Source organism: Lupinus angustifolius, unplaced genomic scaffold (assembly GCF_001865875.1).
Source record: "Lupinus angustifolius cultivar Tanjil unplaced genomic scaffold, LupAngTanjil_v1.0 Scaffold_287, whole genome shotgun sequence".
Classification (NCBI taxonomy): Eukaryota; Viridiplantae; Streptophyta; class Magnoliopsida; order Fabales; family Fabaceae; genus Lupinus; species Lupinus angustifolius.
Window position 1 is genome coordinate 34,477 of NW_017727606.1, and position 24,749 is coordinate 59,225.

The window sequence follows — 24,749 nt, forward strand, 5'->3', positions numbered from 1 at the left end:
TGTGGGTCTACCTTAATATGGTACAATTAGTCACACCTGTTATGATGCAGTAGGATAAATGCAATATTCATATGTTAACTATACTTTCATCCACTACCCTATGAAGCTATGAAAAAATCTTAATATTTTCCATACGCCTTTTTCTAAACCCCATTCATATTTCCACCCCCAGCCAAAGATAAAAACACATTTGCCTCCATATTCTTCCATGAAGGCACCAATGGACCATAACTCATCAGGTTACATTGTAGAATTAGGCATTTTTAAACACATTTATTAAGGTGTAAAATTTATGCATTATCATGTAAAAGTTTATGCACACTCAATACATCATCCACTATTTGTTTGTATTACTTATATTTAAGAATCAACGATAATTAAATATTAATTATGGATGATGTTGTGACAATAATTAAATTCTAACATCGTTGGTGCATTAAATGTGGTATACAGATCTTAAATAACCAGATTTAGCCACCATTAATGTGGTATAGATATTAAGTAACCAGGAAGAATGTAAGTGTTTTTACCCAGAAAGAAAGGCTTGAAAGTAATTATCTACTTATCAATTTATCAACAATGCACTAGGTCCATGCCATGAAACTCCTACAGATTCTCAATTTGATATTCACATACACTTCAAATTTCAACCAACTATTTGAACTTATAATAACTACTTAAAATAAGTTTGATAATATACATTACGACCCTAAAACTAAGTCTCTTGATCTGCACAACCATAGCCAATGAATTCAGGTCAGAACTTGAGCTGTAAAAACTGCACCATACAACTCAGCAGCACATCAGTAATTAAATCAAGTTCTAACTGATTACATAATATGAGCAACCTTTGGTGATGGCTAAATAAACAGCCAAATCCAGTATAATTTCAAATAAAACCCATAGGCAGACATCAGTGGATATCTTTGATCATGTTATCACCTGATATCATACATTGGCAACATCTGATTCTACCGCCGTTGAAAAGAAGTTACCGGCATGAGCTCCTGATCTAACCACCAGTTACCTTCGTCGAGCCATCGCAGCATGCTGATTGGCTTTGCTATCAATTTGTATCCTGTCAGCATACATGGGAAGGCGAATTATCTCATTTATTTCATCCAACAAGTCTTCCTGTGTGATGTTGTCTCTTATACTTCGCATCACCTGCAGCAAATTAAGAAAATGGTGGTAATCAAGAACAGATTAAAAGATAATGGAAACTAGAAAGTAGGTGTTGGTGGATGACCTTCTTGTATGTATTAAACTCATTTGGAGTAGATTTATCTGTCCTGACTCGCATGAATACCCATTCCTGGGTATCAGGATTCCGGGAACACTCTATGATCTTCCCAGAATAAAGTGCAGGATCTGAACCATCTGCAGATTTTTAAATTCGCTAACCAATCCGTGCAATTAAAAAGAATAAGAAATAGACTAGATTCACTAGAAGCTATAAAACATAACACATGTAAGACAAAATCATGTACATAATTGCTAAAGTATTTTTAAAAAACAAAGGTTGCCCAGTATAATTGTTTTCCGAACCCAAGGTGAAGTATTATATTAAAATATTGGTAGACAGTGCTTGCTTTCCCAACCCCCTTTTGGTGGGTGCCAGAAATTGGTTAGTGTTCCAATAATTACCAATCTCAACACTAAATTGGCATATGAACATGTGCCTCCTTGAGAAACACATAATGCCACCACTTGGCTTTATAGACTTTACACGAAAGAGTAAACACCGGCATAAAGTCATATGCCAGAGCAGAATGAGTTGGACAGATGCAATTAAATAAAAAATTGTCTGACCTCCGAAGGCAACTGTATTCCCTTCCATGAGTTTCTTTTTTCCTCGTTCATTGATATAAAGTAGCTGACGATCACCATCAACCTATCAAACAAGCAGCTAGGAATTAGTTTACTGCATAAGCAACAAACTATAGCTGAACAGATCACAACATTAGAATTTAGAACTATCCAACTCCATATGCAATAAGATGGTGATACAACCTCAAAGAGAAAATCAACTGAATTTTAGCTCTGCATATTTCCACTTTAAGAGGCCTTCATGAGTACGAGGTACATAAGGATCATCCCAACCCTGGTAATTAATATTGTCAGTAACAACCTCCACTCAATCCAATAAACGAAGGAAAAGAAAACACACATTGTTAACAAGGATTGGGAAGGAAAAGGAATGGACCAATGAACCTGGACTATGAGATAGTCAAGTCAAGGTACATTAGCTTTCATTTCCCTTCCTAAATCTTCTACCAAACATCACATCAGCAGCCACAAAGATTTGTATCCTCAGGCTGACTATTCTGCAGTAGTATCCAATGCATAGATTCCAATGAAAGCCAATCAATAGAATCAAAAGCAAATATTCAAAAATGCAATATCATGTCATGATGTTATTTTCCAAAAGTGACTTCCCAGCTTGGTATATGTGAAGAGATAAAGAAGAGAGAGAGAGTGAATGGAAGCAGAAGCACAAGAGGAGAAGAGACAGCTTGAAGTGGTGACGCCTGAGACAGCGACAGTGGTGGAGAATGAAGAGAGGTCCCAGTGGTAGCAGTTACCATACAGCCATAACTAGCGTGATACCATGTAGGGAGATAAAGAAAGCGGAGAGAGAGAGAGAGAGAGAGAGAGAGAGAGAGAGAAGAGGATTTGATAGAATTCTCTGAAATTTATCGATCAATTGAATGATTACTACAAAGAATGAGATTAGGTATTGTAGCTAAGCCGGCAGAGTAGCTTCTGCTGCAATCTATCTATAGTTCTAACTACGACTAGCTAACTTGTAACTAGCTCTTATTACACAGTCCTATTCTCTAATAGAATAGGGCCAGAAGCGAGCTGAATAAGATGCCAGAACAGAAAATCTCATTATCAAGTTTAGTACACTGAAAGTGATCATCAACCACAGCCTACCTGAAATATGAGACCATCTGCCTCATGTGAGAGTCTTTTAATGAATTCCTTTAAAAGCTTATTGACAGTAGAGAGCAACCAAAAATCTTTCCTCCTCACCTAAACAACATTTGAAGCACACATCAATAGCAACACCACAAGGGGGAAAATGAAGTGAAACTTAAACTATTTTATGCTCAATTTAAGGATAGAGATGTGTACCCTAAATGGTTCCAGGTCATATCTATAGTAAGGATTTTTGCTTTTGTATCCATTATGCCGTTCATGATTCCTAGGTTCAATCACTTCTTTCTCAAGCATTTTCCACCGTTCATAGAAGGGTCGCTGCACCAAGTTTAAAGCTATCAATCATATACAGTAAGGAATACTTTGTATCAAAGAATCAAGAAAAGCAAAAGATAAAACAGAATATAGTACTAACGAATAACTAATAAGTAAAAATATTCAAACACTTCAATTTGTGATTCATCAAAAAAGGTTCTCCACCAACATAAACATGACACACGTTCACAACAGTGTTATCTAGATAAATGTATCCTTGATAGCTAATGAGATTAACAGCAAGTGCACCCACTATCTTTTTTGAGGGTGCACATTTGTTGTCTCACAAGTTGTGTCACTACATGGTACATGCATGGCACAACTTGTGATACAGCAGATGTGCTCCGCTTTTTTTAAGACTGTAATCAAATACATACGAACCTTTTATTAATCGATAGAGGTTTCAAATGATGTTCACTTATAAGTAATGCTGCGATGGACCCAAAAGGATCTAGATGTTATAGCAAACAAGAATGTTTCTCAAAAGTCCACCAATATAATTACTCAGTTAACGGAAAATTTAGATGGTTTTCTTTTTCTGTTATGTATCATTCAACTAATGTTCCCTGTTGATCCCACTTACAAAGCCAACTCCAGGAAGTAACACCTAAAGACAGATTATTAGGTTCGTTTTAAAGGAAAGGGTGTATCTATAGGTTATGCAGACACAAACCCATGTTTAAACCAATGGAGCTCTACAAGATTCTTCCAATATCAAGTTGTATTGTATGACACCTCAAATTCTAAGGGTCGAGGAAGGATGACGATTACAAAACATGTCATACTTATTCAAACGACTAATCCTACATTAATACATTGACAAGAAAGCTAAACAAATAAAAAAGATGCATACGATGTAAAAGTATGAGGAAAATATGAAAATGAATTGTTTAAGGGGAGGGGATCCACTTTCTCCAAGAGTATGTTTAAAAAACTTACTCCACATCTTAGTCATCAATTCTAGGAAAATTCAATGGTTTGAATTAGTAAGTAGATCTAAACCATTATATTTTCCTAGAATTGATGGCTAAGATGTGGAGTAAGTTTTTAAACATACTCTTGGAGAAAGTGGATCCGCTCCCCTTAAACAATTCATTTTCATATTTTCCTCATATTTTTACATGGCATGCATCTTTCTTATCAGTTTAGCTTTCTTGTCAATGTATCTTGTCTTGTACTCTTATTGGTTATATACTATAATGTATTAATGTAGGATTAGTCCTTTGAATATGTTTTGTAATCTTCTTCCTTCCCCGACCCTTGGAATTTGAGGTGTCATTTCAATGCAACTTGATATTGGAAGAATCCTATAGAGCTCCATTGGTTTAAACATGGATTTGTGTCTTACATAACCTATAGATATGTCCTTTCCTTTAAAACGAACCTAATAATTTGTCAGGTGTTACTTTCTGGAATTGGCTTTGTAAGTAGGATCAACAGGGAAAACATTAGTTGAATAATCCCTTCTCTTTTTAAGATTTTCAGTCAGTTTTATCTGGTGTAGAAGAGATGATTATCAAAATATGTCAGACCCATTCAAATGACTAATCCTAGTCCTAGGTTTCATATATTACAGTATATAATCGACGAGAATAGAGACTAGATACATTGACAAGAAAGCTAAATAGCTAAGAAAAACACATGCAATGCAAAAATCTATGAAAATGACATGTTTAAGACTTTTAGTCATCTTTTATCTCGTGTAGAAGAGATGATTCTCTACAACTTTCACTCCCTCCCTGCCCTAACATAAAACGAGAGAATAAATAACAGAAAATACATTGACCTTGAAGCACTACAGAGACAATTAAATGAAAGAGAAGAGCAAGAAACAGAAAAGGAAGCAACATCCATGTCATCAAACAAAGGAAAGTGCTGTTTAATGGGGACACCAGTTAAAATTCATCTGCTGGTTCTCAAACAACAATGAGAAATCATATCAACAAGCACAAGATCTTGAAATTAAGAAAAATATTAGGGCTGTACAGCAATATTAGTATTATTCAACTGTTCACTACACATTAAAGTAGCAGTAACCACAAGCAACTCTCCCATCCTTAATGTATGAACCAATATTAGTCAAAAACATAAATGATATCATCCACTGTAATTTTGTGAAAATACAGATAAATCAAACCTCTATTATGGATACTTGGTTGATTGCCATCATATCATATATAAGGTATCTTCTCTCCTGCTTATGCGAATTTGGCAATGTATCAATAACCATCTCACCATCAAGTAATGTGAAGTGGTGGGTCTTCTCGCCCAAACCCTTCGAAAACGAAGATAAAAAAATCACTTTTTGCATCATAGATGTTGAAACAGACTGTTTGAAAGAAATTGCATGTCTGTCAGTAACACGCTGATCTCTTATTTATAGTTTTTACATAACAATCAATCAAGGAGCTGGTTAGGAGTTAATCAGTTTATCAGTATAGTAGCTAATATACAGTCTACTCACAAGCTAATTTATAGAGATCGTTATAACTATAATTGTTCATTGAATTTAGTCGTGCTAAATATACACCCACTGAAGTTTGAGCATATAGACCATATGTACCAAGCTTCTTACAAATATAGCTAGCTTGGCAACTTCTAAGGGGATAGAATGGAAAATGCAAAGTACAGATGAAGAATGAGAAGCCTGATAGGGAGCAGACATCTGTCTTAAGCACCACAGAAAGAGATGGTGTGTGGACTTCTCAGATTAGGGTGGCTTTGAGGCTTATGAGTGGTATATCTTTCGGATTCTTATTTGAGGTCGTTAGTGTTCAGAAATTCCAGTGGTGGCTTGATAAGGCTAATATCAAGCCACTTAATAAAATGTGTATAAAAGGGGAAAGAGGAAAGTTTGAATAGAATAACCAACTTTCCTTTTCTACACTTGGGTAGTTAGAATCAGTTAAGTAACTAACTGCTATTAATAGCTGAGTTAGTTAGGAGGGGAGTAGTTTTTTAGAAGAATACCCAACTGATTCTGGAAACAGTGAGGGAAAACAGGGATCCAGGGATCCTTGAGAATCCAACTTGTAATCATACGCCTATTCTCTTCTTCAATCAATAAAAATACTTAGAACCCTATCAGAATCAATTCGATTCTGAGTTAGGGGCTTTTCTCTTAATCTCTTCTTCTAAAATTCTGTTTCCATAGATACCAGCGTCTACCATTGGTATCAGAGCACCATTCTGGTGCCTGTGGAAGGAAATCACGTTGCTGCTGAGGAAAGGTTGTCATATGGTCTCTACAAGAAGCATGGCTCGAGAAAATGAGAGTGGAGGACAAGAAAAGGAAGATTTCCGCCAAGATAGGGAAGAATTACGAATGAGAATGGAGCTGAGTGAAGCTCGAATTGCAAAAACTGAGGAACTGTTGGCTGCCATAGCCACCAAACTAGGAGTGAACCCTAGTGAGAATGCAGGGAAAGAAGGCAGTGAAGATGGCGAGGTGGATACCCATAAATGGGATCAGAATCAAGAAAGATGGAGGAAATTAGAAATTCCCATTTTCTCAGGAGATGATGCTTATGGTTAGGTGCAGAAATTAGAAAGATACTTCTCTCTAATTTCCATTTGTGAAGGAGAGAGGATGAGGGCCACTCTGGTTGCTCTAGAGGGAAGGGCTTTGAGTTGGTATCAATGGTGGGAGGGTTGTAATCCAAAACCCACCTGGGAAGGGTTTAAACTGGCAGTGGTAAGAAGGTTTCAACCTTCTATTGCTCAGAACCCCTTTGAGCTACTTCTATCTTTGAAGCAGGAAGGAGGGATAGAGGCATATGTGGAGGATTTTGAGAAGTATGCAGGGACCTTGAGGGGGCTCCACCAAGATTTTGTAAAGGGGGTGTTCCTGAATGGTCTCAAGGATAAACTGAGAGCAGAAGTAAGGTTGTATGAACTGGAAACCTTACCAGAAGTCATGCAGAAGGCTATTCTTATTGAGCAAAAGAACTTGGTGGTGAATAGAAAACCTTCTTGGGGTTTGCCAAGGTCTTTTGGGTCCAGTAGGGCAAATTCTTTCAACAGGGTGGTTACTGTAGAACCCCCTTCAACTCATAACAGTAGGAGAGATACATCTTCTATAGGAAGTGTGGCTGCACCTTCCAGGACCTATCCAGAAGTTAATAATTCTAAAGCTATGGGGGAATTCAAAAGATTGACCAATGCTGAAATGAAGGAGAAGAGGGAGAATGCTTCTGTTTTAGGTGTGATGAGCCTTTCTCGAGGGAGCATAGATGCAAATTCAAACAGTTGAGTATGTTGTTGATGGCTGATGAAGAGGAGGTAGAAGGAGAAGGGGAGGTGGAGGCAGAGGAGGGGGTACCCTCTGATTCTCTACAGCTCTCTCTGTATTCCATGAAGGGGCTCACAACTACTAAGTCTTGGAAGATAAAAGGGGATCTATGTGGTACGCCAGTGGTGGTCATGATGGATTGTGGGGCATCTCACAATTTCATTTAAAGGGAGTTGGTGAATCAGTTGCAGTTGAAGATAGAAGATACCAAAGCCTACCTGGTGGAAGTTGGTGATGGACATTAAATATCTTGCAGGGGAAGGTGTTCTCAACTCTTGTTATGCCTACCACAGATTGAGGTAATTCAGATTTCTATCTTTTTGCTTTAAAAGGAGTGAATGTGGTGTTGGGGCTAGAGTGGTTGGCCAGTTTGGGTGAGGTTATAGCAGATTTTAGTAGGATGAAGTTGACTCTGAGGAAGGGTGATTCCTTAGTAAACATTATGGGAGACCCTGCTTTAACCAAGACAGAATTGTCATTAGGGGCCTTCATGCAAGTGCTATTAAGGGAAGGGGAAGGATTACTTCTGCAGTATGGTGATAATGGGAAGATGATGCTCAGGGGAGAGTTTCTCTGGAAATTTCAGAAGTATTGCAGAGATATGAGGAGGTTTTTCAGGAATTGTAGGGACTTCCTCCTACTAGGCAGTGTGATCATGCTATACATTTGAAGGAAGGAGCTGACATACCTAATCTCAAGCCCTATAGGTGTCCCTATTATCATAAATCTGAGATTGAGAGGTTGGTGGCAGCGATGTTGGAAGCTGGAGTCATTAGGCCTAGTATAAGCCCTTATTCCAGTCCAATCATATTGGTGAAAAAGAAGGATGGGGGGTGGAGATTTTGTGTGGATTTCAGGGCTCTCAACCGAATTACCATCCAAAACAAATTTCCTATTCCCCTCATTAAAGAGTTGCTGGATGAATTAGGTGAAGCCAAGGTATTTTCTACGCTGGACTTAAAATCAGGGTACCACTAGATAAGGATGAAAACAGAGGATATAGGCAAAACTGCTTTCAAGACCCGTGAGGGCCATTATGAGTTCCTAGTCATGCCTTTTGGATTGACTAATGCACCCTCAACCTTCCAATCCCTTATGAATGATGTCCTCAAGCCCTACCTCGGAAAATTTACCCTAATTTTCTTTGATGATATACTTGTATACAGCCCTGACCTAGAGGCTCATGTTCAACACCTAGGAGTAATTCTAGCTGTGTTGGGATCTAATAGCCTCAAAGCCAATTTGAAGAAATGCAGTTTTGGGCAAAGTAATATTGAGTATCTAGGCCATGTTATTTCTAAAGGAGAGGTGGTTGTTGATACCTCTAAGATAGAGGTTGTGAAGACTTGGCCTCAACCAGTTAATGTCAATGGTTTGAGGGAATTCTTAGACCTCACTGGGTACTACAGGAGGTTTGTTCAGAACTATGGCAAGCTAGCCAAGCCTCTCACAGATCTTCTTAAGAAGGACTCTTTTTTTTTTGACTCAAAACACCACTTCTGCTTTTGAGGGATTAAAGGTTGCTTTGATGGAGGTTCCCTGTTGGTTATGCCTATTTCAATAAACAGTTTGTAGTAGAAACTGATGCTTCTAGCATGGGCCTAGGGGCTGTCTTAATGCAAGAGGGCAGATCTCTAGCTTTTTGGAGCAAGGGATTATCAGCGAAGGCTCAACAGAAATCAGTATATGAGAGGGAGCTCATGGCTCTAGTTCAAGCTATTCAGAAGTGGAGGCATTATTTACTGGGTAGACATTTCATTATCAGAACTGACCAAAGGAGTCTGAAATTCTTGTCTGAACAGAAATTGTTTATTGATGAGCAGTTTAAGCGGGCTGTTAAATTGGTAGGTTTGGACTTTGAAATTCAGTACAAACCAGGTAGTGAGAGTTCTGCAGATGATTCTCTGTCCATAAGACTTATGTATTCAGCCATTTCTATCTAAGTAGTCAATAGCGCGCTATCGCGTTGGGATAGTAACGTTGCGGTGGTTGTCGGCCCTCCACCGCGACGAAGGGAAGTGTAGCGGCGCGGATGGTGGGAAGTGTAGCGGCGCGGATGGTCGTTGTGACTGTCGTAGGGCAGAAAGTAGTGACCTCCCTGGCCAAATCGCGGGTCAGAACCTGCTCCAACAAGGGTATGTAATGGAACCCTAATTTTTAAAGGGGAAATGCCCCTTTTGCCCTTATTTTTTTAATACGTGGCAGCAAGGCTGTGTGGAAGCCTAGTTTTTAATGAGGAAAAAACCCTTTTTGCCTTATTTTTAAATACATGGCAAGGTTTTTTTAGGGTTTTGCTCCCTTTTCTTCTCTCTTCTAACGTGAAAAACTTCATGTTCTCCTTCTTTTCCTCTTTCTGCAGCAAAATACATGAAATCCTCTCCCCCTTCCCCTCTGCCCCTTTCCCCCTTCCCCTTTTCCCTCTCCCCCTTCCCCCTTTTCCCTTTTCCCTCTCCCCTTCCTCTCTGCCCCTTCCCTTCTATGAATTTCTTTTGGTTTTCCCTCTACATGTTCAACACTTTCTAATTTTAATGAATTACTTGTATTTTAATGTTCTTTGGTATATTTGTATATTTATATGTGGAGGGTTTAACATATAATTTTGTGTATTTTAAGTTTCTCTTTGTATATTTATATGTTTAGAATATAAATTACTTATATTTTTTCCCTTTAGTTATAGCGGTTATCCCGCCACCCGTTATCCCGCTATAGTGTTTGACTGCTATGCTCCGCTATCTGCAATTGACTACCTAGATTTCTATGATGAATCATGAAGAGGTGGTCAATTGGGTTGAAGAAGTTCAGAGGGATCCCAAGTGGAAGAAATTGATGTATGATCTACTTATTTCTCCTACTGCTCACCCAGGATTTGAGATCAAGAAGGGGGTGTTGTACTACAAAGACAAGTTGGTGATTTCTCAGGCTTCTAACAGGGTTCCCTTGATCATCTCTGAGTGTCATGAAACTCCTACTAGTGGGCACTCTAGCTATTTTAGGACTTATAAAAGGATATCTAATTTCCTGTTTTAGGAGGGTACGAGGAAGGATATCAAGGAGTTTGTGCAAAGCTGTGATACCTGCCAGAGGAACAAATACTCCACCTTAGCCCCTGTTGGGTTGCTTCAACCTTTACCTATTCCTCAACAAGTATGGATGGATATTTCTATGGATTTCATAGGGGGGACTTCCTAGGGTAAAAGGTAAGGATACTATATATGTGGTGGTGGATAGGTTGACTAAATATGCTCATTTTTTTGCCTTAGGATATCCATATTCAGCAAAGGAAGTCTCTACTCTGTTTGTAAAAGAGGTGGTAAGGTTGCATGGGTTCCCTAGCACTATTGTCTTTGATAGGGATCCCCTGTTCTTAAGCCAATTTTGGAAGGAGCTCTTTAGAATGGCAGGGACTCAACTGAAGTTAAGCACATCCTACCATCCTCAAACTGATGGTCAAACTGATGTAACTAACAGGTGTTTGGAGACCTATTTGAGGTGTTTTATAGGGCCTAAACCCAGGCAGTGGGTGGATTGGTTGCATTGGGCTGAATTTTGGTTCAATTCAAGCTACAACAGTTCAACTGGGATGACCCCTTTTAGGGCCTTATATGGGAGAGAACCCCCTATATTGTTGAAGGCTGGAACAATTCCTTCTAAGGTAGAAGAGGTCAACCTGCTATATACAGAGAGGGATGGCATTTTAGAAGAATTGAAGAATAATCTGGCTAAGGCTCAGAACTTGATGAAGCAATATGCTGAAAGCATAGGAGATTGGTAGTGTTTGAGGTGGGTGATTGGGTTTTTCTCAAACTACAACCTTACAAGATGAAATCTCTAGCTGTGAGACCTTATGCTAAGTTGGCTCCAAGATATTATGGACCTTACAAAGTGGTTTGAAGAGTTGGATCTCTGGCTTATCAATTGGAGCTACCCCTACATTCAAAAATCCATCCAATCTTCCATGTATCCTTGTTAAAGAAGACCCTTAAACCTGATCAACACCCTCAACCCCTTCCTCCTATGTTAATGAAGAATTAGAGCTAGAAGTGGAACCACAAAAGATACTAGACAAAAGAGAAGATGTGTGGGGAAATGAGGAGGTATTGATCAAGTGGCAGAACCTACCTGATCATGAATGCTCTTGGGAAATGGCAACTACACTACAAGACAAATTTCCTAGTTCCAACTTGAGGACAAGTTAGAATGTTTAGGGGGGTATTGATAAGGCTAATACCAAGCCACTTATTAAAAATGTGTATAAAAGGGGAAAGATGAGAGTTTGGATAGAATAACCAAGTTTCCTTTTCTACCCTTAGGTAGTTAGAATCAGTTAGGTAACTAACTGCTATTAATAGCTGAGTTAGTTAGGAGGGGAGTAGTTTTTTAGAAGAATACTCAACTGATTCTGGAATATTGATAGGCTCTTCAATGCAGCCTTCTGCTATTAATAGCTGATTCTGGAATATTAATAGCTGAGTTAGTTAGTAGTCTTCTACAATGCAGCCTTGAGGACAAGGCTCTTCATGCCTCGAGGAATATTGATAGGAATAAGAAACAGACCAGTACCCACTTGGCCTGAATTACTAGTATTTGTATAGTTATTTGGTGTTTAGACTTTAGACAGTTATATTCTTTGTTAATGTGTTTTGTGTATTGTTAGTAGATTGGGCAGATATGATTGGTTATAATTTTTAGGCAGTTATGCAATAATACATAAAGGTGTGGGTGTGGAGGTTTCATTCATCATTCTGGTGTTTGCTTCGAAAATTGCAGGAGGGAACCCCCTTGTTAGCGGGAAAGCATGTGTTCATTGACTGTTTCAAGGAGAAAACTCCTTGCGAGGGGGAACCCTGGAAAGTTGATGTATTTTTCTTCATATCCGGTCTATAAACCATTCTAATAATTACTTGTCCAAATCTCGAGTCTAAGAGAGTTGCGACGGGGCGGTGGACACAGTGTGTTAAAGTTTGTCAGAAAGACGGGTGGTTGGGTGGGCATGTTATGATGCCATGTTAAAACAGAGTATTTTGAAGAGATTGTGTGCCTCTAGGTTGTTGATGGACATGTGACTCCAGTAGGCCCAAGTACTCCAATAGGCCCAAGTAGAACTAAGTGTTCGGGGCAGTTACAGATAACTGAAATTAAAATTGGGAAAGTAAGTTAATTAAGGAGAGAATGTGCATCTAATTTCTAATGTAAATGGGGTATTTCAGTGATTTTTCTGGGGAGGTTACAGTTTGGGGCTAGGAGTCTTCTCCTAATCCGGGAAATCTAGCTCTTAATTCTCTATGTCATTTTCCTTCTAAATCAATATATTGGTTTCTCTTTACTTCAGAAAGGGGTGTACCCTATCAGTTAATTGTACACTAATCTCTTATTTATAATATAATCACAACCAATCAGTGGCTAACTTGCAGCTTAATCAGTAGGCACTGGTTTTTTTTATACTACCAAGGGTATCCTCTCACCCTATGGGTAAGGAACTAATCCCTTTCAGGGTGTGTGTCTACCCCTCCCAATAAGTGTTGCTCTCAGGAATCGAACTCTTGACATTTTAGTTGTTCTGAGAATCTAGAAGGGTCTTACACTAGTAGATCAGCGCCTTGTTAAGTAGGCACTGGTTAAGTAGCAGCTTAGTTGACTGGTATTTACATTTCACTAAATCTGATAATCAAGTTAACTAAACTCTAACTACTGTTATCAGAAACTTCCAACATAAAGTAGCACACGTACATCATTTGTACTCCTGCAAGGAAACCTCATTTGAACCCTTCGAAAGTTGAAATTTCTGTCAATTAAGTAACATCCATCCATAGTTATAAGCATCATATATCGTGTACCATCAGCTTTCCATGTCGCATAATAATAACGCTGTCGTAGCAACTGCAAATTATCCCTGCACAGACGTACTCAAATTTAATAAAATTTACAGATAAAAATGTCAAGTTAATAAGGAACAATGTCTTAGAAGTAAGTCATGCAATCAACTAACATAATTTCTAAATTTACTAAAGTGGGGAGTTGTAGAAATAAATGACAACATTGGTGACAGATTTAGTTTTTTATAAAACAACCAAGACAAAAAACATATTATAAAAATAAAGCATAAGGAAGTACTGTAAAATGACAAGTTAAAGCATACGGAATTATAATCTAAGCCTCGAATTACCCGGTTATGGGAGCATCTGATTGTAATTGCAGCTAGAAATAATGCATTAATGTAAGGAATGTGGAAAAAAACAATACATAAGAGGTCAGATACAATGAATTGAATTGATGTAATTTTTTCAGTTGCAATATATATTTTACATTCTTACCAAAAAAGAATGATGGTTTTCATTTTCACATAGAGCATGTAAGGTACAATTAAAGGTCCAGTGGTTAAGAGAATTAACCTCTGGATAAAACATATGGCAAATTTATTCTACTTAGAGTCAGTGAGGAACATTAATCATTTTCATAGATCAAATAAAAAGGATGGGTAAAAAGAAAATGCACTTAAGCAACACAATGCAAACCACTATTTACAATCACATGATTGGTAAAGGCGTAACAACACGACAAATAATAGTGAAGTAGCAGCAGATATAAAAGCCCAAACAACATTGTTTAATTAATATATCAAACCACAGTATAATATGCTAATGGCTCAGATCAGTAGAACCTGTTAAGAGAAACGGGATGTGAACCTGGAAATTGTGCATGTCCTCTTGCCTGCATGCTAAGAATTAGTAAAAGTGCTATAAAAAGCATAGGAAGTATATGAAGTACGCTGATCTTAAACAAATTGAGGGGAAAGGCATGATATGGGAAACAGTCTTTGAAAGAATCCATGTTATCAGCTGCTTAGGTTTACACATATATTACCAAATAGAACATGCAATTAAATAAGAATGTACAACATCTATCTATCTATTTGATGAACATGCAAATTATAATTTATGATAATGTACGATTCAAAAGTTGTCAGCACTGCATACAAAGGGAAAGCTTAGACCTTACAGTACCCAGAAAAACATCTTAAAATTTCAATAGGAAGGCTTATATCTTAAAAACATCTTAAAATAACATTTTGAAAACATACTATCACATGTCCAAATCAAATATCAAACACAATAGCCCACAAGTGTCAGAGATAAAGACACGACTAGATGACAGAGTCAACTAGCAGAATATGTTCCTTCAATTCCTTTATTGCAATGTCATTGACTAGAAATGGAAAGATGACAGTAAAATTATTAAAACTGAAACATCATAATCCAATACTAGGTTCACAAATGTACGTAATAAACTCATGCATACAAGACAACCATTAAAAGGCTTACCCCAATACCCAATTTAAGTGATTGATAACAGAACTGCCGAAATGCCTCTTGTTGATCATTAGGTATTTCATCTCCCAAAACATCATCATTTGTCATTCGTGTGTCAGTCTCGTGGATCTCCTGAGAGAATCAGAAAGATGTCAACATTTAATACATGGTTGGGTCCATTAATCTTACATTAATCTTAGTACATATGACCATTAGAGTACAGACTGGCAAAAGTGAGGACAGATCCTACCTAGGAATGAGGATGTGACACCCATAACACCACCAGTAACCGAAAAAGGTGACTGTACCACCGCCACATCTGGCTACATTGTTGGTGTGTGAACAGTTAGTCTAATGTGTGCAACCGCTTGTGAATATCATTGGGGTTGGGATTTAGCAGAAAAGGGCAGTACAGACAGCAGCAGACAGACAATTATAGTGGAAAAAACAAATCTAGGGCTCTGTTGGCTAGAAGCTGCCATGGCCAATGGACAGAAAAATAACATATGAAGATAGCAGCATTGTTATAGTAGAGTTTTAGATTTTGGCAACTCAGCAGCTGGAAAGTACCACTCTGATACCAAGTTGAAATTATATGGTTTAGATCGGGCAAGGGAAGAAAGAGAAAACAGAGGCTTTGGACAAAACTCAAGTGTAGATTGATGCCATACAAACTATATAAAGCGCACATGTCATTTAATATCATGCTAGATGTCAGACACCAACACTTATTCCACATATGTCAAAATTTGAAAAAAAAAATTTAGCTCCGATGCAGCAAAAGACACGGAACACAGCTCGACATGGTTATTTAAATTTTTGGGAAAATAAACAAGTTTTTTATTGGCGAATGTTTTTTAACTGTGAAAGGAAGAGAGAAACAGAAAACTTTAAAGCATATATACATATATGTGTGTGACCATGTTACAAATTTTAGAACTCAGTGTGTCGCTGGATCCTCATTCATGTCTGTGTCGCGTTTCAGTATGTGATACAGAATAGAATAGAAAATGCTATACCAAAATTCCTACTTATATAATATTTGAATCATCCTAAATAATTAAGCAAATAATGAATAGGAAATAATAGGCAAGAGTGATCTAAAGTAAAATAAAGATATAAAGATATCATGAAATATTTTCTAAATATGTTCTAACATTTGCAATGTCTGATTTTTCTAGCCGTATAATGTTTTATTAAATTCATAAAAAACCTATTGGATTAAAAAAGTAAAGTACACAACCAGGATGGTGATAAGGTACCCCAAAACATAGAGAATAACTAGGAGAAAAATAAATTTTGAATGCAACAAAAGCTGCACAATCTCTCTGCATATCAAGAATTAAAACTCCCTACAAAGCAGCCATGAGAAGAAAAAAATAAACCAAACAAAAGCACAAGAACAACCCCCTCCTGAAGTACATATAGAGCTGGAAAGAGGTTCTTAAAGAACGCCGGAGAATAAAAAATGAAACCAAACAAAAGCGCAAGAACAACCCCCTCCTGAAGTACATATAGAGCTGGAAAGAGGTTCTTAAACAACACCGGAATTCAACTCCAACCGAATAAACCAAAGAACAGCAAAAACCTTCAAAACAAAGCAAAGGAGAATGCTTCAAAGTGAAGGGGCACACCCAAGATTCATCCAGCACACAAAACAACTTAATCCCAGTATCCACTTTATAATAGAAATTTCTGAACACAAGCAACACAAAATATTTGGAGAAAGAAATATATGAATCTTATAAATCTGCAATATATCATATGGGTTATCCTAAAGTAATGCTGACCAGGTAAAGGGCTTGAACTAAAAAGGAAATTTGAGAGAAAAGGCAAACAGCACTGGCAAGAAAATCAACCAGAGGATCAAAAAGCCATTCATATGGCATGAGATAATAGTCAAAGTCAAAGTAACTATGTATACTATCCATACATGCAATTGAGGGTCTGGTATTCCATCATCATCATCATCTGGAATTGCTTCACCATTGAGGTCAAGTTCAGAAGATCTCTTCCACTCAGGAGTAGGAGGACAGACTACCATTTCAGGCTTCTTTTCATGATAAAATGTGTACAATCCATCAATGTAATCAGGTTTGTAGATTCCTGGAGGGCGTGCGTCAGAAAATCTTTTTATTGCCTACAAAATGGGTAGGTAAAAAGTATAAATGCAGAACTTAAGCAACATCTTAAACAGATACATGGAAGGGGGCAGAGACTTTTAAGATCACTCCATAACTGACCTGAGTAACAGACATTGACATAGAACGCATCAGATAATGGATGATCATATATCCAGTACGATTGTGCCCATGTGTACAATGAACGAGAATATACTTCTTCGAGTGTTTTTGACGTACAAGAAATTGAGTGACCTGGACATGTAAATAATTGCATGTTTAGGAGCTTATAATCAGTTGGTTGTGTTGAAGACATACAAGACATGGTAGGATTAATGCATTAGAGATAAAATAGGGGTAGCAACTATAGTGGAAAAGATGATAGAATCATTCCATAGGCAATTTTTCCATGTGAGAATAAGACCATCAAAAGGCCCAGTAAGAAGAGTAGATCAGGTGGAGGATAATCCATTAGTTAGAGGTGGGGAAATCGAACAAAAGCTGTAGGTGAAGTCATTAAAAAGGACTTATATTTAAATAGCATTTCTAAACATATGATTTTTGATAGAATATAATGACATTGTTTAACCATTTAGGCAACCCCACTTAGTGGGAAAGGCTTTGCTGTTGTTTGATAACTAATCGGGTAAATAACTCAGTCTGTCAAGTTTAGTTCATTTTCACTTTTCATTGACAGATTCAGTTTTGTAACAACCCCAGCCCTTAACAACTGCAAAAAGAATAAACATGTTTTTCAGTAATTTTCATAGTGGATGTCTGCATGTGATCTCTTTCAACATAATCCTGAAACACTCAACTCTCAAACACATGAAGATTGTCATTGTTAAATTTAACAGAAAACACAGTTCTATACTTTTTAACATAGTTTACAATTATATATTACAAAATGAAGTTCAAATATGAAAATGACAACGGGTTAAACTCTAGAGGTTTATATGTAATTTACCCTAATTAATATAAAAGAAAAATCCATATGATATACTAATTAATTGACTTGAATCAAGTTTAACTTTCACGTAGCAACTGATGAATTATTCTACAGAAGATTTCTTAAAAAGGTAATGTTTTTCTAAAGGAAACATGAAATGTGACTTCATATTAGCAAGAATCCCCACTTCTGGAGCATGTTGCACGGTAATAAAAATGCTTATTAAGTGAAGAACAAATTGCTTGTGAAACAGAAAATGCACACAAAATTCTTTAAAATAACTTGGGAACACTAAAATGCAGAACTTAAGCAACATCTTAAACAGATACATGGAAGGGGGCAGAGACTTTTAAGATCACTCCATAACTGACCTGAGTAACAGACATTGACATAGAACGCATCAGATAATGGATGATCATATATCCAGTACGATTGTGCCCATGTGTACAATGAACGAGAATATACTTCTTCGAGTGTTTTTGACGTACAAGAAATTGAGTGACCTGGACATGTAAATAATTGCATGTTTAGGAGCTTATAATCAGTTGGTTGTGTTGAAGACATACAAGACATGGTAGGATTAATGCATTAGAGATAAAATAGGGGTAGCAACTATAGTGGAAAAGATGATAGAATCATTCCATAGGCAATTTTTCCATGTGAGAATAAGACCATCAAAAGGCCCAGTAAGAAGAGTAGATCAGGTGGAGGATAATCCATTAGTTAGAGGTGGGGAAATCGAACAAAAGCTGTAGGTGAAGTCATTAAAAAGGACTTATATTTAAATAGCATTTCTAAACATATGATTTTTGATAGAATATAATGACATTGTTTAACCATTTAGGCAACCCCACTTAGTGGGAAAGGCTTTGCTGTTGTTTGATAACTAATCGGGTAAATAACTCAGTCTGTCAAGTTTAGTTCATTTTCACTTTTCATTGACAGATTCAGTTTTGTAACAACCCCAGCCCTTAACAACTGCAAAAAGAATAAACATGTTTTTCAGTAATTTTCATAGTGGATGTCTGCATGTGATCTCTTTCAACATAATCCTGAAACACTCAACTCTCAAACACATGAAGATTGTCATTGTTAAATTTAACAGAAAACACAGTTCTATACTTTTTAACATAGTTTACAATTATATATTACAAAATGAAGTTCAAATATGAAAATGACAACGGGTTAAACTCTAGAGGTTTATATGTAATTTACCCTAATTAATATAAAAGAAAAATCCATATGATATACTAATTAATTGACTTGAATCAAGTTTAACTTTCACGTAGCAACTGATGAATTATTCTACAGAAGATTTCTTAAAAAGGTAATGTTTTTCTAAAGGAAACATGAAATGTGACTTCATATTAGCAAGAATCCCCACTTCTGGAGCATGTTGCACGGTAATAAAAATGCTTATTAAGTGAAGAACAAATTGCTTGTGAAACAGAAAATGCACACAAAATTCTTTAAAATAACTTGGGAACACTACAAAAATATGATCAAGAAAGAAACAAACCTCATAAACAAACTGATTCACAGCTAAATTATCAGGTACAGAATCACGCCCCTTGCATTGAATCTAAGTCACAACAATGATATTCAAATGTAAGGATAAGATTGAGGTATCACAGTTTAAAAGACAAAAATACAAAACCTAAAATTTAGTAGAATTGTGCTAATGCAAACCTTAACATGCTTGATACCCTCTTTCTTTAAATCTGACACAGGATAGTATCGAGAAGTATTTGTTAAATCAATCACAAGACCAAGCTGCAAATCAAGGGAATAAAACGTAAAGAAGGAAGAGTAAAAGTTAGGCAAAAAATCTTCACATATTCATATGAAATAGAGCATTTAATTTCTTTATGTTGTGCTGCTAAGGACAAGAAACTAAGATTGTAACTGGGTAAGCAACTAGATATAAGGATCCTTTCTATTTTTTCCATGATGCTCAAACTCTAGAAAATCCTTTCTTTAGATTACTTCTGCTCTTAAACAAAAGTTGAAGAAAAATTCAATGACAAAGAAGCAGAAGAAACATCTTACAACACACTTTTTTCGATAAACTACTTACTTTTCTCCCTAAAACTCTCTGTTGATGTATCACTTGTTTAAATGAGTATCTTTTACCAGGAAAAATGCAGTCATTGAATGATTCACCAAGTGGAACCTTAGAAGGTACCATGCAACAAATCTCCTGGCCAAATGAAGGGCATTCCAACCACCCTGCATGCAAAGAATAAAATGATAATACGCCTTTTTTTTTCAATTACATGCACAACCATCTAAATTAGCCGCATATAAGGTATTCTAAAAATCTCAAACATGGCTGCAAGTTATAAAATAGCTATCCATCTCAGGAAAAGACCCAAACCTGGAGGAAGCCTGCTTCTCTCATATGATTTAAGGGTCTTAGTACGAAACAACTGATCATATCCAGGTGACTGTGATACATGCACAGGCCGATCATCTGGACGTTCTCTCTTCAATCGTCTCTTTCTTTCTTCACGCTCCTAAAATTAAGCAGTGATTCATAAATCGTGTTATAGAAAAGATAGGTAAAATACAGACAATACAGTCTGAAAACTAATGGAGCCCAAAGGAGCAGAGCATGTGGCAAATATATAATTGACTGGCTCAAAGGAACTATCATTGGGGAATGTTGATTTCCAACTAATTGGTGTTTTTATACCTTTATTTGAGAAAATTACCTTATTCCTTAATTGTGTTGTTAGTCTCAGAAAATTTATTTATATGCTTATATTTGAAGTTTCTTTAGATCATCGACTAAAGTGACTGATAGGGTTTTTTCCGTGTCTTTTAGGTATTTGGGGAGCAAGAAATGTAACTAGGCATCGATCTGAGCACCCGGGCACCTCATAAACAATGTCAAGTCAAAATTCTGCGATCAAATTTGAATGCAGAAGGTCCAAAAACCATAGGAATCGGGTATTGGATCACTGAAATCAGTGAAGAATTAAAGAAATAAAAAAACAAGATTGGAAGCTGAAATTGGGGGCCAGAATGGCACCCAATCACCTTTGTGTATGTTGAGTGGCACCAGACATTTCAAAAACTGCATTTTCTCCATAAAAACACATTGAAGACTCATTGTAAGGTGGAAATAAATGTGGAGAAGGCTTGGGGTAATATTGGAGACACTAGGAGACAGTTTCTTGCGCTAAGGAGGAGATTCCAAAGTGAAGGAAGGGTCTTGGTCATGTCAAAGGAGTTTGCTCTTCATTCCTTTTCTTCTTTTCTATTCATCATGAGTAGCTAGTTTTCTTGTTAGGGATTTCGATGGTACTTGTTTAAAATGTAATTTGATTTTGATTATGAATTGATGTATTGTTCTCATGTTAGTTGATGGATTGTATGCTTAATGCTTCTTTGCATTTGGCCAATTTTTACAGTTCTTCCTTCAATTGGGAAATTGGGGAAGAATATTTATCAATCTTTGCTCTTTACAATTGTAGGAATACTCTTGTGAATTGTGCAATGTTATCATTTGAAATCCATTTTTCATGTTATTGACGCTGTTGAATTGGTTTTTTTTTTACAACCAAGGGTATCCCCTCACCCTATGGGTATTGCGTAAGCAACTAATCCCTTTCGGGGGGTGTGATTGCTCCTCCCAACAAATGTCGCTCCCAGAAATCAAACTCTTCATCTTTTGGTCTTTTTGGGATCTAAGGGGCCTTACACCACTAGACCAACGCCTTGTTAGTTGTTGAATTGGTTTTAACCTAAGGAATTGGGTAATCCTAGTTTCAATGAAAAGTGATTAATCAAGGAATTGATAATTACTATGATAAGGAATTTGTTGTTAACGTGGATATATGTACATCATTCATTATTAGTCTGAAATATGATTCTACACAAGGGAAATTGAAATCCATAACCTTTTTATCATTTTTAATTCTCTACATACTTCATAGTTTTCTATTTAGACATCATCAATCAAAGCTTTTTCTAAATATCACCACGTTTAATCACAATAAGGTGATAGTTGTTTAGAAGAACGCAATATCCGTGGGTTCGACACGCTTATCATTTTTATCATTTTTAATTCTCTACATACTTCATAGTTTTCTATTTACACATCATCAATCAAAGCTTTTTTCTAAATTTCACCACGTTTAATCACAATAAGGTGATAGTTGTTTAGAAGAACGCAATATCCGTGGGTTCGACACACTTATCATTTTTTTACTTGCAGCGACACTATATACTTGCCAGAAATATCAATAGAGATGTTTATGACAGAACCCGGCATTTTATCCTCTTAGATGGAACTCGAATAAAGAATCTTATGCTCATAATTAAATTTAAGTATAACCCTGGGTTATGAACCACTCAATTAAATAAAATAATTCATTAAACTGGGAAGGTATAGGTAGGCAAACAACAGCCAAGAAAGTGGCAATAATTCCTTCAACAGACTAAGGTGATTAAGGTGACAACTGAAAGAGATTTCTAAAACTGAACCCCAATCCTGATCCCACTGGATGTAATGGTAGCATTTCATTATTTCTATCAAAAGCTCAAATCGTCACGCCAGAAAGAGAGAGAAAAAGGAAACTGATCATGGGATTGTGCAAGTTTTATAATTCTCAGACAGTCTATAATATATTCACAGATGGAGCCATTTAAGCATTAGAATACTCATGCCAGGAAGCATCAGTTCATACCTATAAAAAATGGGGAGTATAAAGACTGAAAACTAAGTGTTTTTTCACTGGTTATGCAATGTGGTCTTTTGAAGCATATTTAATCCCTATAAAAAACAAGTTAAAAAGATTGGGGTCCATCAAAATGCAAATCGCCAGTCTGCAACCCAACATAAAGAGAATAAACTACACCAGTTCATCTCAATTAATGAGAAACTACCAACTACCATCATAGAGCTCCTAGTCCTCATGATGCTAAAATGGAATATGAAACAGATAGAGAAAAATATACCCGGCGTGCTATATCAACTGCACTTTCCACGCGTTCTTCTGTTGCAGAATACTCTTCGACAGTTTGTCCCTCAAAAATATCTTCCTCTTCCTCAGGGACTGGTGAGGCATTCAAGTCCATTGCAACTATCATCAAGCAACAAGCAGCATTCGTCCGCCACAGTATAAAATCCCAACAACACACGACTTCCCTTCTTTTTTCTGTAATAACTAGAATCCTTTAGCCTGCACCATTCAAATTAAAGCTTATTAGCCCAAAACAATTATCAGTTTGTTGGATTTATTTGTGAAGTCTCACATTGGATATGCGAGAAGAAGTGAAAGAGATTAGAAATAGAAAAGGCACATGGAATTAATGTCTTAAGGTTTTGATTCAAGACGTGATGTCTCACTTGTAGCTCTACACATTACTCATACCCTGGTAATAATGGAACTCTTTGGTGATCGGAGGCTCCCCAGTCGCAGTCTGGTCCAACAAGTGGTATCAGAGTCGACGATTCGGCTGAGACATAGTGGACTTAAAGGGGAGTGGACTGGAAAGTGTGTGGTACCCACACTTGAAGGGAGATTGTTGGGTTTATTCAAATGTGAAGTCTCACATTGGATATGCGCGGAAGAGTGAAATAGTTTATAAGTAGAAAAGACTCATAGAACTAATGCCTTAAGGTTTTGATTCAAGACGTAGTATCTCAATTGTGACTCTACACTCGTCACATACCCTAGTAACAATGGAACTCCCTAGTAGTTGGAGGCACCCCGGTGGTTGGAGGCTCCTCGGTCGTAATCTGGTCCAACAAGTTCAACAAAATAAATAACCAGAGGCATTTATCACTTATCAGAACCCTCAACTACATAACCTAAAGCAATACAAGCTTCTTGGAATAGACCCAGATAAAATTGAAGCCTTCTTCTCCAAACTCAATTATCCAAACACGAAATTTTCACAAATAAAAAACAGGGCTCTCATTTAGTGGGATATGGGGAAAGTGTATGTACTCAGGCTTACCCCTATAAGCAGAGAGACTGTCCAGCGTTTGAACCGTGATCTCATGCTCACTAAGTAACAACCTTAACATTGCACCAAACTCATCATCTTTTGAAATTTTCACAAATATAAAATAAAAAACAAGCAATGAATCACACTTCAATTCTCTTACTCTCATATCCCAGCTCCGAGGAGCAACACATTACTACAATCAATAGAAATAACTCAACACAATATCAGAATCAAAATTGTACGAAACTTCAAATTAGAAGGAGAAAAAAAAGCATGAAAGAGTGGGAATTTAAAAAACCTGAAAATTGAAGGAAGCGAAAGTGGGTGGATGACAGAGAAAGTGTTACGATTGTGATGAGCAGTGTAAGTGAAAGAGTTAGGACGAAACCCTAGAGAGAGAGAAAATTTGGCATGGGAGAGAGAAGAGTTTGTTGGAGTTTGATGTTCTTCCTATGTTTTTATTGATAAAATGAAAAAATAAATAAAAACATAAGCAATTAAGCATGCTCATATATATGTATATAAATATATACTTGACGTGTGTTTGGTAGTGACAATAACCATTATCAATCACAAATGTAAATTAAATGTCACTTCCCAAGTTTTAGTTTGAGAATTAATGGAGTAAAAGTTTTAAAGTCTTATATCTATATACAACTTAATATAATTTCTCTTCTTAAATTTATTTAGTTTAATTATCATTGACTCTTTAAAAAATAATAAAAATGAATGGTGTGTAATTTAATGACTATATATATTTTTACACTAACAATACATAGATATTACATTCTTTTAGTATGGAGTAATGATTCAATTATATATTTAAAATGATATATTTTTCTACAAATGACTCTACTAAT

The 24,749-nt window shown here is 36.7% G+C and overlaps 1 protein-coding gene and 1 long non-coding RNA gene across 2 annotated transcripts; one reads left to right on the forward strand and one right to left on the reverse strand.

Moving 5' to 3' along the window:
• Positions 1 to 593: 593 nt before the first annotated feature.
• LOC109340917 (mRNA-capping enzyme-like) lies at positions 594 to 24,329 on the reverse strand. The gene is given in 19 exon segments (XM_019578685.1): positions 594 to 1,167; positions 1,250 to 1,380; positions 1,813 to 1,894; positions 2,014 to 2,037; positions 2,039 to 2,104; positions 2,941 to 3,039; positions 3,142 to 3,264; positions 5,399 to 5,536; positions 13,280 to 13,442; positions 14,211 to 14,260; positions 14,872 to 14,991; positions 16,793 to 16,999; positions 18,300 to 18,431; positions 19,448 to 19,510; positions 19,618 to 19,701; positions 20,006 to 20,157; positions 20,306 to 20,444; positions 22,894 to 23,110; positions 24,188 to 24,329. Coding segments are annotated over 18 exon segments (2,049 nt in total). The 5' UTR covers positions 23,026 to 23,110; positions 24,188 to 24,329; the 3' UTR covers positions 594 to 1,023.
• Positions 3,271 to 5,341, forward strand: LOC109340918. Its single transcript, XR_002106865.1, has 2 exons — positions 3,271 to 3,528; positions 3,620 to 5,341. It is a non-coding gene; the product is annotated as an uncharacterized LOC109340918 (long non-coding RNA).
• Positions 24,330 to 24,749: the final 420 nt, after the last annotated feature.